At 42.1% G+C, this 18,949-nt stretch overlaps 1 protein-coding gene across 1 annotated transcript in view; it reads right to left on the bottom strand.

Annotated features, from left to right (window-relative positions):
• LOC144819835 (uncharacterized) overlaps window positions 1-18,949 on the bottom strand; it is a 480,874-nt gene that overhangs the window by 358,193 nt on the left and 103,732 nt on the right. Inside the window, exon 2 of the mRNA XM_078677565.1 lies at window positions 14,968-15,071. Within this exon, the coding sequence (XP_078533691.1) occupies window positions 14,968-15,071 (104 nt within the window). The remainder of the gene's footprint in view (window positions 1-14,967; window positions 15,072-18,949) is intronic.

Below are 18,949 nucleotides of genomic sequence, written 5' to 3'. Positions count from 1 at the left end.
GTATGCAAGGGGAATTAGTTCCTATTCTGCAAACACGCCAGGGGTTGCGCTGCAGAACGTTGTAAAAAGGGAGCGTGACCTCTGAACACCTGCCTGCAAAAATGTAGTAAATCAGTATAAAAAAATAACAATTAATACATTTAAAAATTGTCATTTAAAAAACCTTCGAAATTCAATGAAACAACCATAGGTTTCAGGCCTTATATAGTTAGGAATTAGCATTTAAAAAACCTTGCAAATTCACTGAAAAAACCATAGGTTTCAGGCCTTATATAGTTAGGAATTAGCATTTAAAAAACCTTGCAAATTCACTGAAAAAACCATAGGTTTCAGGCCTTATATAGTTAGGAATTAGCATTTAAAAAACCTTTGAAATTCACTGAAAAAACCATAGGTTTCAGGCCTTATATAGTTAGGAATTAGCTTTTAAAAAACCTTTGAAATTCACTCAAAAAACTATAAGTTTTAGGGGTGTTATAGTTAGCTGGACATTTCACTCATACAAAACCATTGAAATTGCTCCTATATAGTTAGTTGTACTAATTATATTTCGCGCACCCGCAATCCACTGCTGATGATGTCACATATTAGATCATTCATGACATGGTCAGTGACATCACTGATGACATCTCAAATGACATCACTAATGACATCACTGATGACATCATCCACGTGACAATCACATACACCTTTTCATAAACTATTAAACTTTTTCATCACTCTTTGTAAAATACAGAGTATCATATTTGAATCCATTGTCACAGCAATACAAGTATCTAAAAATCCACTCAGTGATTCATAGATGTATACACACATCTAATCACTTACCTGTAGATTCACTCATACATGCTGTCAATGAACAATAGAACACTATCAAAAATACATATACACCTATATCGACATTAAACAGCAGCACACATCCTATTCACATATGAAGTCATCCTACTCACTTATGCAAACAATGGATCATACTTACATATTTACTTAGCAAAACACTTATACAAACACCACTTCATCTATTCATTTAGATAGTAAGTCATACTTAGTGAATTATAAAATCATTATTACAAGTATACAGTTATCCATACAGTCACTCACACAATCATTGAGTCTTATGTATACTTATTTATATACAACAACTGACACATACACTGCCTTTAATTTTCTAGTTTGTTGGACATGTACCATTGAGAAATATATTTGCTCATCACCACACCCATAAAGAGATTCACTCACCCAAACTGTTAGAACATGTAGTTTTAACTTCATATATCTACTGAATCAACTATTCACACATCTTTGGACAGTCACACACCCCGCACCGAACCACACACACTTTCACACTCCCATACAAATACTCAGTTAACTAATCAATAACTAATATAGACTTTCACATAGCTAGTAACCAATTGTAGAATCAGTTTACACAACAACTGACAAAGTGATACAGATATTCACACAGTTTAGTCACTATCCACTATATTTAGTGAGACATTATAAATTGGTCAAGTAAACAGTCAATTACACTGCTACTAAATCCTCCATCCAAATATTTATTTATATATATCCACTCATTCTCAATGCAAATTGCTATATATATATAATGCATATTTAAATAACGAAGCAAACCACATTCACTGGATGATGTCATCAGTGATGTCATCAGTGATGTCATTTGAGATGTCATCAGTGATGTCACTGACCATGTCATGAATGATCTAATATGTGACATCATCAGCAGTGGATTGCGGGTGCGCAAAATATAGTTAGTACAACTAACTATATAGGAGCAATTTCAATGGTTTTGTATGAGTGAAATGTCCAGCTAACTATAACACCCCTAAAACGTATAGTTTTTTGAGTGAATTTCAAAGGTTTTTTAAAAGCTAATTCCTAACTATATAAGGCCTGAAACCTATGGTTTTTTTCAGTGAATATATATATATATATATATGTATATATATATGTATATATATATATATATATATATATATATATATACATATCCAAAAGTACAGGTTGCCCTATTGAGAGAAGCCACGAGGTGAGTGAAGAGAAAAACGTCGTGGCACTACAAGACCCAGGAGGCTGTTAACACAGCCACGCCCACCAAGGCAGGTTCTTTTGAAATTCAGTGCACGAAGAAAAACCGGCATTTACAAACAGAACGCCATTGAGAAAGGGTTGATAATCCCGAAACTGGTCTGGCGCTAAGAACTTTGGTGGTTTGTTTTCCTGTGTTCGCCTGCATGCAGCTGCCTGTTAATACATGTGGAAATACTTCCTCACCTCGTGGCTTCTCTCAATAGGGCAACCTGTACTTTTGGATTTGAACGGCTGTGCTCAGCCGAGTGAGAAGCCTGCCGCGCTGCGGACCTGTAATGATGCCACATGGTGTCATTACCTTAGGGAGGTGTGTGCCCCAAGACAGCTGACAAGGACATCAGGCGTTCAAGCAGGATTCAACATCCAACCCACATGGGCTTCATTTTGTTTTTATTTTCTGCTGTAAATACGGACTCACTAGAGAAAAACGTCGTGGCACTACAAGACCCAGGAGGCTGTTAACATAGCCACGCCCACCAAGGCAGGTTCTTTTGAAATTCAGTGCACGAAGAAAAACCGGCATTTACAAACAGAACGCCATTGAGAAAGGGTTGATAATCCCGAAACTGGTCTGGCGCTAAGAACTTTGGTGGTTTGTTTTCCTGTGTTCGCCTGCATGCAGCTGCCTGTTAATACATGTGGAAATACTTCCTCACCTCGTGGCTTCTCTCAATAGGGCAACCTGTACTTTTGGATTTGAACGGCTGTGCTCAGCCGAGTGAGAAGCCTGCCGCGCTGCGGACCTGTAATGATGCCACATGGTGTCATTACCTAGGGAGGTATGTGCCCCAAGACAGCTGACAAGGACATCAGGCGTTCAAGCAGGATTCAACACCCAACCCACATGGGCTTCATTTTGTTTTTATTTTCTGCTGTAAATACGGACTCACTAGAGAAAAACGTCGTGGCACTACAAGACCCAGGAGGCTGTTAACACAGCCACGCCCACCAAGGCAGGTTCTTTTGAAATTCAGTGCACGAAGAAAAACCGGCATTTACAAACAGAACGCCATTGAGAAAGGGTTGATAATCCCGAAACCGGTCTGGCACTAAGAACTTTGGTGGTTTGTTTTCCTGTGTTCGCCTGCATGCAGCTGCCTGTTAATAAATGTGGAAATACTTCACTCACCTCGTGGCTTCTCTCAATAGGGCAACCTGTACTTTTGGATTGAACGGCTGTGCTCAGCCGAGTGAGAAGCCTGCCGCGCTGCGGAGCTGTAATGATGCCACATGGTGTCATTACCTTAGGGAGGTGTGTGCCCCAAGACAGCTGACAAGGACATCAGGCGTTCAAGCAGGATTCAACACCCAACCCACATGGGCTTCATTTTGTTTTTATTTTCTGCTGTAAATACGGACTCACTAGAAAAAAACGTCGTGGCACTACAAGACCCAGGAGGCTGTTAACACAGCCACGCCCACCAAGGCAGGTTCTTTTGAAATTCAGTGCACGAAGAAAAGCCGGGATTTACAAACAGAACGCCATTGAGAAAGGGTTGATAATCCCGAAACCGGTCTGGCGCTAAGAACTTTGGTGGTTTGTTTTCCTGTGTTCGCCTGCATGCAGCTGCCTGTTAATAAATGTGGAAATACTTCACTCACCTCGTGGCTTCTCTCAATAGGGCAACCTGTACTTTTGGATATATATATATATATATATATATATATATATATATATATATATATATATATATATATATATAAACGCTCAAGGTCCCCTTACTCGAAAGGAACAACAGCACTCAGGAGGTGGTAAGTTTCTCAGCGGTCTCAGTTTAATTTGCAAAAGTCAACAAACAAACGCGTTTCTGCGTCAGCCTTCGTCAGTGTCAATGACACTAGGCACATGATATCATTATAAACCCTCTTAGAGGTAGCAGACATAGGTGAAGGACAAACCCAAGATTGAATACGGGCGCCATCTTGTAGTGGATAAGGTGTAAATATCAACACAACAGTTACCCTTCCTAAATCATCAAACCGTGTATCGGTTGGAAAAACAAGAGGTAAATGCCAAAATCAATAATTATACAAGTTATACTATGTATCAGTATATAGCCGTGGATCGGCGTGAGTCCTTACATTGTTAGTCTACTGTAATCAGGATAAGGTTTATATCGGCATGAGAATCAAAGCGAAAATGCATCCATAACCCTATATACACATATATCCACATATATACATTGCACCTGGAGAATATTACAGGAAAGTGTATATACAGAAAATACATATGAAGATTATCCTAACTTCATATTCCTTCAAAATTTCAGAAAGTATGTACATCTATACACAGGTTAATGAATGGGCTGTACAAGTTCATGGTAAAAGGTCCGCACAAAACTTTTTCTTGCTTCAGTTTACTGTGCTTATTTCCTAGAGTCGTGAAACTCAGACATTCCTACTCCGAGGCCATCCTCAAGGCTTGTATCTTATCACAACACAGACTATAAGGCAGGGTATCAACAAAAGGTCCAAACCCAATATAGGAAATTAATTTGCCTAGATGGATGGCCATTTCCTCCCCACTATTAAGGCCCCCCGGATGTTTCGTAGCTAAATCAATAATGTATCTTGATTCCAGTCTTCTGAGTCGTCTTAATCTATCTCCACCCCTGATGTTATTAGGTACATGATCCAACCCAAAGTATGTTAATTTGGTACGGTCCTTTTTATGGAACTCAGAAAAGTGACGCGCTACTGGGTAGGATGGGTCAACCTTGTCAATGGCTCTGAGGTGCTCAAGCACCCTCAATTTCAATTGATTAATGGTACTCCCGATGTAGCGGAGGCCACACGGGCATACCAGGCAATAGACTGCATAGACAGTACTGCATGTCAAAAATTTCCTTATAGTCATAGATCTACCCGTCATCTGGTTTTCAAATCGGAGAACTCTTTTGCTTGCGGCACACGCTTTGCAGCGGCCACAAGGGTAGAACCCACTCATGTCCTTCAGTTTGTTCGGTTTGTTGGTGGGTGTGCTGAAATGACTGTGTGTCAACATATCCCCCAACGACCTACACTTACTGAAGGTAACTAGAGGATAGAGAGGCAGATCTTCCCTCAGTATACTATCTGTACGCAGGATATGCCAGTTCTTTCTCATCATGGCCTTGAGGTGATTTGCTCCAGAGGAATAAGGTGTTATCATTCTAAACTTATTAACCTCTGTGCTGGTGGTCCTAGTCTGCAGATCATCTTCTGTTGGTTTCTTTTTCTTTTTTAGCAATTCTATCCTAGGGATTTTCCGGACTCTTTTTAGTGTACTCTGTAATAGGGAGTCGCCATAGCCCCTTAGTCTGAAACGTTCTAGACATTCATGGACCGCCTTTTCAAACTCATGTTCCTGTGTGCTGTTTCTACGGAGTCTGAGAAGTTCTCCGTAGGGGATGCTTTTAATAAGCTTAGGCGGGTGACTGCTTTTGGCAAAAAGAATGGAATTCCCTGCCGTTTCTTTCCTGTACAGGGAAGTATGTACCCGGCCCTCATCAATGTACACCCTCAGGTCCAAGTAGTTTACTGCCACTCGACTAATTGTACCCGAAAGGTGCAAATTGTAGCAGTTATTATTCAGATCTTTGATGTACATTTCAGCGCTGGCGGTAGTCCCCTGCCACACGATAAAAAGATCGTCTATGTACCGGTACCAATGTACCACCCTGCCGTAGTCTTGTCCCCCTTTCCAGCTCCTGGGCACCTGCTCCTCCCACCAGCCAACGAACAAGTTCGCATAGCTGGGGGCAAAGCAGGTGCCCATCGCTGTACCAGAGATTTGCCTGTACAATTGCTCACCAAATAAAAAAATGTTGTTATTCAAGCAAAACTGTACAAATTCCAAAATCATAAGATTGTGCTGTGTAAAGCGCAATTGGCGCTTTTCCAGAAAATGTCTAACAGCATTCAGGCCCTGCTGGTGTTCAATGTTAGTATAGAGACTGGTGATATCCATCACCATAAGTAAATAGTTGGATTGCCAGCTCATACCTTCGATGATGTTTAAAAAGTCTTTCGTGTCCTGGATGTAAGAATCCAGGCCAGTAACAAGGGGGAAAAGAACAAAATCCACCAACTTGGACATATTTTCCATCAGTCCATAAATAGATGCAACAATAGGGCGTCCGGGCAGTGCTGTCACACTTTTGTGGAGCTTAGGAAGATGGTAGAACGTTGGAAGCATAGGGCTATTGCTCCGTAGGAATAAGTGTTCATCCTTCCCCAGCATTTGTAGATTGTACCACTTTCGAATCAGGTTATCATAATTGGCAATGCTCTCCTCATAGATCTTGTTGGTAGTTGGAGAGTAATACTTGCGGTCAGATAACTGTCTCATGGCCTCCTGTTGGTAATATTCGCTGGTTAGCAGTACCACGTTGCCCCCCTTGTCGGAGGGCTTGATCACGATCTTATTATCCCCCATAAAATCTTGCAGGGCTTTCTTTTGTGATTCCGTGATGTTATGGCTGCTGGGAGTCATTTTCTTCCTATAATCAATCAGATCCAAAGTCATTGCTTCCGTAAAAGCGTCAATCGCATCCCATGGCGATTGAGGTACGAAGGTAGACTTGGGTTTGAATTGGGTTTCTTCCCTTTCTTGTTCAATGCCTTGTAACAAGGCTCGTTGTACCATGTCCTCATTAGTTATAGTTTGAGGATTTCCTTCTTGCTCCATTCCAAGAAAGTTCATGGCTTCAAGACCTGGCAGATCCCTGCCACTCAAAGCGTCTGTAGCTGTCAATCTAACCCCTTGCTTGGTTACATCTTTACTTTGTGGTCTCGTTTTGAAGTGTTTATGTAGTTTCATTTTTCTTGTAAAACGAAAGAGATCGATTTTTGTCTGGGTGAACTCCATGTTGTTGCTAGGGCAAAATGTTAAGCCCAATTCCAGAAGTTCACACTCAGTGTCAGTGAGTATTTTGTCTGTCAGATTAACAACAGTTAAGGCAGCAGGCCTGCTGTCCTTGGTGATCATCAGTTCCTCTTCCTGTTGCGGCTGCTCCAGTTCGAGGTTGTTCTTTTGCCTCTTCCTCGTCCTTTTGCCGCCGCCCCCGATCTTCTTGTTCTCCTTTTTCTGCCTCTGGGGGTTTGTTCTTCCCTCCTCTGAGCCACGTTTGCCTTATCACTTTGAACTCTGTGTGAAAAGGGACAGCTACACCTCTTGGATCATTTAGAGGGTCTGCTTGATCATCACTTGACTCATTGGCAGTTGCTTCAGATTCAGATGTTGGTGCGCTCGTATTTGCTGCTGCATGTGGGTTCTGTGCGCCTTGGCTAAGAGCTTTTCTTGGGGCATCATATTTTTTAGCAAAAGTTAATATGCGCCCCTGGCGATAGTCATTCTCATCTAGCTCGAATTTCTCCTGCTTGCGAGTTTTTATCTTTTGCTCATATTTCGTCAGGCGAGCTTTCATTGGTTCTCTCAGCTCCTGCACCCTTGCAGCATCTTCTTCTTTTTCAATGTCATCTTCTATAGTTTTTATATCAGCGAGGGCCTTCTCCCTGTCGCTCCATGCGTACTTCACTAGAATCTTCAGCGTCCCCTCACAATACTGCGCTGTGTGTTCCTGCCAGTCTGTGAGTAGTTGGGGGTCCGGGTGTTCATAAGAGGGGACCGTGTAAACTCTCAGTCCTCTTGGTACACGTCCCTCCTCAATGTAACTGGTCAAGATCGTGGCCTCCCACCACTTGCGAACCTCACGTTCATATAATCTTTCCAGTTTCGTCTTTTTTTCACTTAGTTTATCATTGCCCGTCACCACGGGCATTTGTACAGCCGATTTAGATGCATTCTGACTTTTAAAAATGTCTTTAGCCGCAGTGCGGCGTTCAGTTTCGCTGAACATGCTCATGTGCGTATTCAATCACTTTTGGTGACTTTTAAACATTCGGACCCAGTTCGGCCGAGGGACCGCTAATTATACCGCCCTCCAAGACGCTCTGCCGCTTATGCTGCAACAACCCAGGAATATGGGTAGCGGGCTTACCGGCTCAGACGCGATGGAAAATGCAGCGTGTAGACGGCATTCTCCGTTCGGCAGTCCTTGGCAATCCTTATAACTCCCGTTAAAGTCTCACGGAGTCAATGCGAGCCCAAAGGTTATAGCAAAACATATTCATAGCGTTCATTTCATCAAATAAATGGTTAAAAGGTACACATCAACCATGTCAGAACGAAACTGAGTTTAATTCAGCTGTAAGCAGTGGTAATCAATTTATACACAGTTATTTAGTATTTAATTCATACAATACATAACGGTGAATGTGGTCATTATTCAAAATAGTGCTCAGTGAGTGTGTGTCAAAAGGAGGGGTTCCAGATTCAGTAGGGTAGGGGGTGGTTGGAATAGATGGAGGGACAAAGAAAAGGAATTGTGTCCTGTAAACAATTCAAAATTAATCTTGAAACATTTCCTGTCTATAACAGATCACACTGTTCCCTATACAAACAATACACGAAAACCAAATATGGCAAATCCTAGCGTGACGTGTATGTTGGAGAGTAATGTTGTCGACGTTTCGACCCCGGTAATAAGGGCGGGTGGTTCCTCAGTTTAGGGTCTTCATCAGGACAGTGAAGATAGTGTTAGTGAGCACATTGATTCAGGCGTATCATGGAGTCCCGTGCCGTGGATTAATTCCAGCATAGCACAGATGATGTGAGGAAACTTTTCCCAGACTAACCCTTCGAGTTGGTGTTTGACTGATAACACACCTACTAATACGAAATTAAGACATATTTTCAAATCCCACGCCATTTCCCAACCCATCTGGGACTGCAATCATCCACCCAAGGCTGACAACCTTAAAGAATCTAAACACCAACAACGGCGCAAGTCTCCAACTGAGGTGGGACTCCATGATACGCCTGAATCAATGTGCTCACTAACACTATCTTCACTGTCCTGATGAAGACCCTAAACTGAGGAACCACCCGCCCTTATTACCGGGGTCGAAACGTCGACAACATTACTCTCCAACATACACGTCACGCTAGGATTTGCCATATTTGGTTTTCGTGTATTGTTTGTATAGGGAACAGTGTGATCTGTTATAGACAGGAAATGTTTCAAGATTAATTTTGAATTGTTTACAGGACACAATTCCTTTTCTTTGTCCCTCCATCTATTCCAACCACCCCCTACCCTACTGAATCTGGAACCCCTCCTTTTGACACACACTCACTGAGCACTATTTTGAATAATGACCACATTCACCGTTATGTATTGTATGAATTAAATACTAAATAACTGTGTATAAATTGATTACCACTGCTTACAGCTGAATTAAACTCAGTTTCGTTCTGACATGGTTGATGTGTACCTTTTAACCATTTATTTGATGAAATGAACGCTATGAATATGTTTTGTAACCGACCACTTCTTTTTGTAACTACATGCTGACCCAGGTCGGTGAACAAAGGGTTTACCCCATTATCACCTACCACAAAGGTTATAGCAGACGGCGGTGCTCGGGAAAGGTTCAAAACGCTCAATTCTCCACAGAAAAGTCTCGAGCACTCAGGAGCGGGTGCTGTCAGCGAGCTGTGGACGCTCGCTAAACATGAACGCTCAAGGTCCCCTTACTCGAAAGGAACAACAGCACTCAGGAGGTGGTAAGTTTCTCAGCGGTCTCAGTTTAATTTGCAAAAGTCAACAAACAAACGCGTTTCGGCGTCAGCCTTCGTCAGTGTCAATGACACTAGGCACATGATATCATTATAAACCCTCCTAGAGGTAGCAGACATAGGTGAAGGACAAACCCAAGATCGAATACGGGCGCCATCTTGTAGTGGATAAGGTGTAAATATCAACACAACAGTTACCCTTCCTAAATCATCAAACCGTGTATCGGTTGGAAAAACAAGAGGTAAATGCCAAAATCAATAATTATACAAGTTATACTATGTATCAGTATATAGCCGTGGATCGGCGTGAGTCCTTACATTGTTAGTCTACTGTAATCAGGATAAGGTTTATATCGGCATGAGAATCAAAGCGAAAATGCATCCATAACCCTATATACACATATATCCACATATATACATTGCACCATACTAATATTATAAAGAGAGAGCCCAAACCTTTGAGGCGGGTAATCTCAGTAACCACAGCACCAATCACAACACCCAATACAGCGTTGGAAAGGGCAGTTGCAGCAGAATGACATAGGCTATGCAGAAGGCCACCATAAACATTTAAAAGGTAAAAGAACCGTGCCAGCAAAGTAGTCCCTTGTGGGCGTGTCTGCGCCGCATCTAGGGACACGCTGGGGGCATGACAAACACTGGGGGAGTGTGCTACGTTCCGCACTTAATGCCATCTGGGTCGTACATTAATCAGATCGTCTGCTGTGGCCGTGTGCTGGGGGCGTCACAAAGCGATACAAAAGGGGATGATGGACTGAGCGTTTGAACAAATCAAACACTCACCCCCAGTCAACTGATCTGGGTATAATCCACAGGGTCAGACTGATTTGCATATGGCCATATCTGAACTGGGGTGGCTGAGTGGGCTAAAGAATGGTGATGGATTAAACCCAGATCAGTTGACTGGGGGTGAGTGTTTGATTTGCTCAAACGCTCCGTCCATCATCCCCTTTTGTATTGCTTTGTTCGCCCTAAGGGGGGCGTCACAAAGGCGTTCACCTCGAAGCGTGGTAAGTAACCATTCGCAAGGCTCCCTTGGGGGGACTGCCCGTTGTCTCACACATACTGGGGGTGCCGAATGCAGCGTGTGCCTTGGCCTGGGTGCGTCTGAAAGGGCCGAACGCAGTGTGTGGCTTGGCTTGGGTGCGTCTAAAAAGCACTTGGGCCGAAGAGCGTCAGTGTGGGTCATAAAAAAATAAGAACAGCGGGAAACAATCATTCAAGACTCACACAATTCTAATTGTTAGACGGTAGCCGCTGGCCCTCAAGCGGGGGCACACGCGACTGAGCGTGTCTGCGGGGACAATTACTGCAGCCTCTCATGCGCGCTGTTACTGAACTATCACATTAAACCAAATTACAGGCGCCTGCTAACATCAGCCAGGGCTGTAGCCGGGCTCAGGCGGCGGATCACTACACTAATTACATGCGCCTGCTAACATGAACCAGGGCTGCAGCTGGACCTCAAGCGGGGGTACACGCGCCTGCTAACTTCAACCAGGGCTGCAGCTGGGCCTCAAGCGGGGGAACACGCGAATGACCGTATCTGAATACACACATTACACACATTCTATTTCATACCCGAACAAGGTCGGGACGGGCTACTATGTATATATATATACATATATATATATATATATATATATATATATATATATATATATGTGTGTGCATATGTGCACGTAGAGAGAGGTAGAGGTAGAGAGGAAGCGAGGTAGAGGTAAAGAGGTTGAGGTAGAGAGGTAGAGGTAGAGAGGTAGAGAGAGGTAGAGAGACAGAGAGGTAGAGAGTAGAGAGAGAGTAGTAGAGATAGTAGTAGAGTGAGTAGTAGAGAGTGAGTAGTAGAGAGTAGTAAAGAGTGAGTAGAGAGTAGTAGATAGTGAGTAGTAGAGAGTAGTAGGAGTGAGTAGTAGAGTGAGTAGTAGAGAGTAGTAGAGAGTGAGTAGTAGAGAATGAGTAGTAGAGAGAGAGAGTAGTAGAGAGACAGGCTCTGAAGAAGAAACCACACCTCTGTCTCCCAGGGACATCTGTGTCACTGCCCCAGGGCAGCAGCTCTAAACGAAAAGAGTGGAAATGAAAGCACAGCGAGGCCAACAAAGGGAGGGGCATGGCAGCTTAATGGATCGGGGTGGAGATGGGAGGAGGGGGCTATTCTTTCATTGAGCATAACTGTGCCTTGGCTGGGGTTTACATCGAATGACGCGGCTCGGGAGTAAACACAAACAAGCCCCACAACCTTACCTTTATGTGCACTAGCACCATGTACATTTGTAGCCACATCATTGACACGGTAACCAACTCTCGGTCTGGTCAGCAACAGGAAATGCCTCAGAGAGCACGGAACGTTAAATTAAAAAAATGCATACCACACGTTAAATAAAAAAAATGCATACCACGCATTAATAAAATAACCGTTTGTGGGACTGATGTGGAGGGAAGGGGGATAGATGACATTACAGCGTGACAGGAACTGAAAGGAAAAGAGGCAAAATCGCAAGAAGGGAACGGGGCGAGAGATTGGTATTCTGGTAGACGACAACATTTAAGCAACGTGTCTCTGAGATAGACAGCCAGAAGGGGAAACAAATAGTGCTTCCCCAGTAATTAAAGGCAATAGTGTAACGCCGCGGGTAAAAGATTCAATCCCGGTGGGTGTGCCTAAAAGGAGCCACGGTGGCAACAAGGAAGGATTGACATGCTTTCAGTGCAATCATTGCACTGAATTTGGCATAATTTGTGACGAAAGCTGAAGGCGGAGCAGGGATGAGGCTTCTGGAATCGTATCAATTCCAAGAAGCCTCGTATGACGAGAGCAGCACATGCGCTGCTTACGTCAGGCTGAGACCAAAAAAGGGGGACCGGCAAGATCCAGGATGCTATAGACCCATATCTTTGTTGGATGCCATGACAAAAATAGTAGGACGAATATTACTAGAATGCCTACAGGACAGGGCTGAGGAGCACTCAGTTTTGTCCGATTTACAATATGGTTTCCGCTCAGGCATAGGGACAGTAGAGCAGAGCTTAAATCTCCCAATTCTGGTGGGGAAATACACCAGAGCGAAGAAGGGTCAGCTGTTTCGACTGAATGATCCACAGTAAACTCTGGTCAATACTAGAAGACATGGGGGTTGATGTCCAGATTATCTATTTTCTGAAACATTTTTATATTGATGCAAAGGCTCATATACACTGTGGTCTACAGGGCGAGTGTTCAGCCTCCATTTCAGTAAGAAGAGGGGTGAGGTAAGGGTGCGTTCTGGCCCCTTTTCTTTTTAACCTCTATATAAATAGATTGGGCGATGCACTCCTGAAAGGTAATCAAGACTTTCCCCAAGTAGCTGGATGCCAAATACCAGCACTTTTATATGCAGACAACGTGGTATTGATGTCCCATACGCAAGTAGGTCTCCAGAGAATTTTAGATACCTTTTCTAGTCTCATGGGAGATCTAGGATTAAGACTGAACACCTCAAAGACCTTTATTATGCGGTGTGGCCAGGGTAGCAAAAAGTGCAAGGATATGTTTGTGGCAGGACAGAACATTGGGGTCACTAAGAGATTTTCACATCTCGGAATCCTCTTTGACCAAAATGATACCTGGGGACAAGCAGATTCAGCCAAAATATTAGTGTTATTAAGATCTATAAATGCCCTGACTAACTTTGCTAAAAAACTAGGTAGAAGACCACCAGTTGAATTGATTAAGATCTATAAAGCAAACTGTGTCTCCTCTGTGGTTTATGGGGCAGGGGTCTAGGGATTTGCTGACCTGCTTCCTATTCAAAGGGCTAGAAATTATTTTTTAAGATATATTCTGTCTGTCCCAAATAGTACTTCATCAACTATCTGTCACGCAGAGCTGGTTCTTCCCTTTATTTCTGATTTAATAAAACTCAGCCAGTTCTCCTGTGGCACAGGCTCTGGACAAAGGATGAAACAAATTTAAATCAAGATATCCTGATAGATACTCTACAATTTGAAGGGGCCCTGAAGATACCATGGCTGAGATATGTCAGTAGTTTCCTACAAGATCTATGTTACCCAGAATATTTTAGTAATCCAAAAACTATTGATATAACAAGAAAGGAACTGAAGAAGGAGGCCCTTAGGCAATTGGATATCATCAGAATATCCACAGAGATTATTAATCCAACCGTTATGCCTATTCAGTTGATTTTAACCACTTTTTATATTCAGCCTTATTTAACCGTTGTACCAGACGTTTATGATAGATTTCTATTGACTAGATTCAAGCCGGTGGGTTTTCATAGACTTGTGATTATCACCAAAATGAACGATTGGGTAGAAGATCTTAATCTGTGTACCTGTGACAATCACTCGGTACAATCCACGTCACATGTTGTACTTTTTTGTAAATTCTATCAAGATGCGGTGAAGGTCTGTTCAGTCACGATTCTGAAATCATTGGGGCTTCGGCAAAGCCGACCGGCTTTTCTTGCATTACAACGTCGGGACAACATTCACAATATTTTTTGGATGTTCACTTTTTTGTAAACGAGTCTTGAGACAAAGGAAATGCATGTTAATTTAATCTCTTTTTATCTGTAACTTGAAATATGAAATAGTTCGCTTTATACAATATTTGCTATGAATTATGGTTGAGATTCCAAGATGTGTGATATTATATGTATGAACTTAATTGTGATTTTATCTTATGAACTCAATTGTGATTTTTTAATGTGCTTTTATGATTGTTTCACATGGCAATCGAATAAAGCTTTCCTTGCTTGCTTGCTTGCATAAAGCCAATCAAAATTTGGTACAGGAGCATACAACATGGCTACAACAGAAACTAAGTCAACAAAAATCAAAAGTCTTAAAAACAAATTAAAAACATTTTCATGACATACAAGGTCCCTTTGACTAAATCCCGCCCTTAGTTGATCAGACAATGTATGTTTTAATCATGCTTACAGCATTACTGAGAGTTAAGCAAATATGATACTCATTGTACAGTTCAGATATCAACTTGAGATACGCTGATCATCACATTATGCCAGAAGCATGGAGAGACAATACCTCCACTACCACCCTTTAGTTTTAAACAATGTAGGCCTTAATGTTAAATTGAAACATTAACTTTTATTAACCTGCAAAAATTTTTTTTCAATTAATGAATAACTACATCTATATCGACAAAATTATAAATAGGAATATGTAACATTTGGGTGATGACCTACAGTGAATTAACTTACCGCCTCCATTCCCCCAAGGATTCCTCCAAATTCTTCAGTGTGCAGGATTCTATAGACCAGTGGATCTTAACCTGGGGTCCAAGTACCTCTGGGGGTCTGCGAGACTACTCACGGGGGCCACAATTGTTAAAGAAAAAAATAACAATTATTCAACAAAAATTGATAAAGTATATACAAATAAGGAAGCAATGTTCACAATTTGAGAACTTCCATATTTTTGTGTGAATTGCACAATATATTTCAATATTTGAGCATTTGTTTGGTGTATACTTGTTTTATATTGTTTTGTATGGGTATGAGGCCTACAAAATAGAAATTGCTTAGGCCAGGGGTCCCCAGTTTCCTATAATTACTCAATGCCTGTCCAATAATGACTCAGTGAGGGTCTCCAGATTAGAGTAATGATCCAGTGGTGGTCCGCACAAAATCAAAAGTTTAAGAACTGTATTGTGATGTGATTACATTGGCATGGGTTCTATTCCTTCATTTGCATATGTTCTATTTATAAGGTTCTGGCTTAGATTGTAAGGTGGAGGGAATTCCATTGGAGTTAGTTGATCCTGACACCTTGGTAAGGACTAACGCCAGGTTGTGTCTTCAATAAAGCTTATGTGGTAATCAGCATCTTGGGAGTGCCTTGGCATCCCATCCTCGTCACCAAAATGTTGTGGTGGAACGGATACCACGGCACACCAAAGATGCTGATTCACACATAAGCTTTATTGAAGACACAACCTTGTCAGTCCTTACCAAGGTGTCAGGATCAACCGACCGAGGTTTCACAATGGGTATCTCCAGTGGTTATCACCCACAAATCTGATGGCCATTTGAGATTCTGCATTGACTTGAGATCTCTCAATCAGGAGATCGTCGTAGACACTTTTCCTCTCCTGAATATCAGTGAATTGTTAGTATTGGAGAAGGATGGTAAGGTCTTCTCAAAAATGGATTTGAGGAAAGCTTACCATCAAATCAGATTACATGAGCAGTCTAAAAAGCTGACAGCATTTGTCACTACAGTAGGGACATAGGAATAAACTCATATGCCGTTCGGCCTAGCGTCGGCTGAGAGTGTATTCCGGCATATAATGACAAATGTTTTGGAGGGGGTGAGAAATATCATCTACTTTCAAAATGAAATTTTGGTCATGAGTGAAACCGTAGTGCAGCATAATTCAACATTGATGAAAGTTCTAGAGAAATTGGAAGAATTTGGGCTGACTCTAAATAGATATAAATGTACTTTTTTGTTTGAACAGATAGAGTATCTTGGATATTCTATATCCAATGGTGGTGTCAGACCAAAACACTCTTTATTGGATACTATCCGAAGGTCACCTGCTCCAACAGAAAAGTATCAGTTCTGGTCTTTTCTAGGACTCATTGAATATTACGCATAATTTTGTTGACAGATTTGAAGATAAGTCTAAAGAAAAATGGCATAAGACATGCATGCACCTTGTTATAAAAACCATGGGGTAATGGTTTAGCTGAAAGGGTCAACAGATTGGTGAAAGGTAACATTTAACTCGCCATTATTAATTGTTGTGACATAGAGGAGTTGGTAGCTAGTATGGTGTGGGCATATCGCACCACCATGAACAGTGCTACACAGAAAATTACCTTTCAGGTTATGAATGGCGGTTTGCCAGGTACCAAGTTAGTTCCTGCTTGGTGGAAAAAATGGGTTGAGAATGGAGGAGGTAGAAGGGACAAATCTTTAGGTGTGGAGAGACAAAATGCAAAGTTTAGTATTGGCAATGGGGTCAATGTATGATCAAGAAGAATTGGGAGGGGACTTTCGAAGATTAAAGGTTCTTTTCACATTGCTGGTGTTGGAAAATATGTTGTCATTTTGGAAAATGGTAGAATTTTAGAAATATTGCATTGTACCAAAGAAGAGGAAATGTGTAAGGGAGGGGAATGATGGATGCTCAGGAGCAATGTTTATGAAGGATGTGGAAATCAGGGTCATGGACGAGATCCCAGTGCTGGTTCTACATCTATGAGCAGTTCCAGAGCTTGTAGAGCGCCCACTTACCTTGAAGATTATGTCAGATCATAGTCCGGGGTGCGCCACCCCAGTTGCGATCTACTCTGCATTCCTTTCCTGGGTACCATTTTCAAGTTACACCCAAGGTCAACATTTAGGGCCTCATTACGATGTCAGTTAGAAAGCAATCCGACCGACTCATTGTCGGAATCAGTTCCGACCGTCTAGTGTTTGGTGAGTCCGACCGACTGATTATGATGGTTCTGAACACCGTTCACAAAGTCTCTCATTGACTTCAATGGGAGCCTGTGTCCTGACCGACAACACAGGCTCCCACTGAAAAAAGGGGGGTTTGTGGGAAACCTTGCACCCTGTTGCAGGCACCCCATGGTGCCTGCCACGCTAAGCATGGTTTTAAAGGGGGGCCCAACTGCAGGCCTCAGGGTGAAGGGGGACCTGTTCTGGGCCCCCAGAGTCAGTTTCCGACAAACCAATTCCGAAAGTCTGCCCAAATCTGACATCGTAATACGTCAGTTTCCGAATGCCGTTCGGACCCGATTCAGACTTACGGAACAGTTACCTTTCCAACATAATTGGTTGGTCGGAAATGTTTCCGAGTCTGTTGGAAACATAGCTTTCGACACAGTTTCGGAGAATTCGGCTGCCGTTCGGAGCCTTTCCGACCAACATCGTAATGAGGCCCTTAGTATTTATTATGTCTTCTAATATACGTTTCCATTTGTTTTTCTGTCTTCTTTGTTTTTTTTCAAAGGGAAGCAGATATGTTATGATGTGCTTAAATTGGATGGGTTCTAATACTACATTTGAATATGTTCTATTCAAAAGGTCTGGCCTAGATTTTTAGGCAAAGGGAATTCTATTGGGCTCAGTTGATCCTGACACCTTGGTAAGGACTGACACCAGTATGTGTCTTCAATAAAGCTTATGTGGGAATCAGCATCTATGGTGTACTGTGGCATCCTTTCCCCTATAACAAACTGCTGCCATAGGGAAGGAGATTCTGCGTCCTGGGAAAACCATCACCTGAGTGGTGGGCATCTAGGGGCACCTTGGAGTCCGGGAGCACACTCTCCCCCTCTGATCATTCCAATGCTTCCTGATTTCCTCCTGTAAGTGCCTGGTGGTCTTAGATACTGCATTCACTTTTGTGACAATTCTATCCCACATTTGCTTTTTCTGTGTTATTGAGGTAGTCTGAACAAGGGCACCAAACAACTATGGCTCTACCCTAATAATTTAATTAACCATGAGTGTTAATTCTGTCCCTGAAAACCTAGAGTTCCTTCTCCCTGCCATGTTTTAAAAAAATAAAAAGCAAATAAAGAGCTAATTTAAGAAAAAAGAATTAAGGTTTGGAAAAACTAAGGATCAAAATTCTGTATCCGGTACTACTTGATAATGTTTTAAGGCAAAGGATTGTTGGTTAGAAAGGGGTGAGTTTTATAGTGTGGTGTTCAGGTGTCATTAATTTGTACATCAGACTCAAGTATGCTTGATGTATGCATCCGTCATTAAGACAGAAGGATATGTCAACAAAGAAAACATCCACTATGAAAGTACTCTGTCGCAACACCCCTAAATCCCCCTTAAAATGATTGACACATACCATAGGATAAACCTTCATCAAGGCTTATGGAGTTTCTTCAGTTGAATATATAAATCGGGTGGGAGAATATCCACCAGCATGACGGACAGATTGAAACCTCTGTCATGGAGTTGGGAGGCCCAACCGCCAAGATATAAAACAGGCCCTAAATCAGTACATTTGTGAAAATAAGGTGCAAACAAGATCTTCAAGCTCATGTAGTTTGGCCCAAAGAAGGTTACTTCGATTAAGTTCCTTCTTGCAGTGCAAAGGAGACCTCTTTTTAAACCACCTCTTTTCAGTACAGGTAAAAACTTGTTTTGGTACAAAGAATAAGGCTTGAACGGTGCCTCTTCAATTCAGAAAACCCCATCTTTCAATAG

The sequence above is a fragment of the Lissotriton helveticus genome, chromosome 2_1, assembly GCF_964261635.1.
Source record: "Lissotriton helveticus chromosome 2_1, aLisHel1.1, whole genome shotgun sequence".
Taxonomy (NCBI): Eukaryota; Metazoa; Chordata; class Amphibia; order Caudata; family Salamandridae; genus Lissotriton; species Lissotriton helveticus.
The sequence above is the reverse complement of the archived record's forward strand: the minus strand, read 5'-3'. Positions and strand labels throughout refer to the sequence as shown.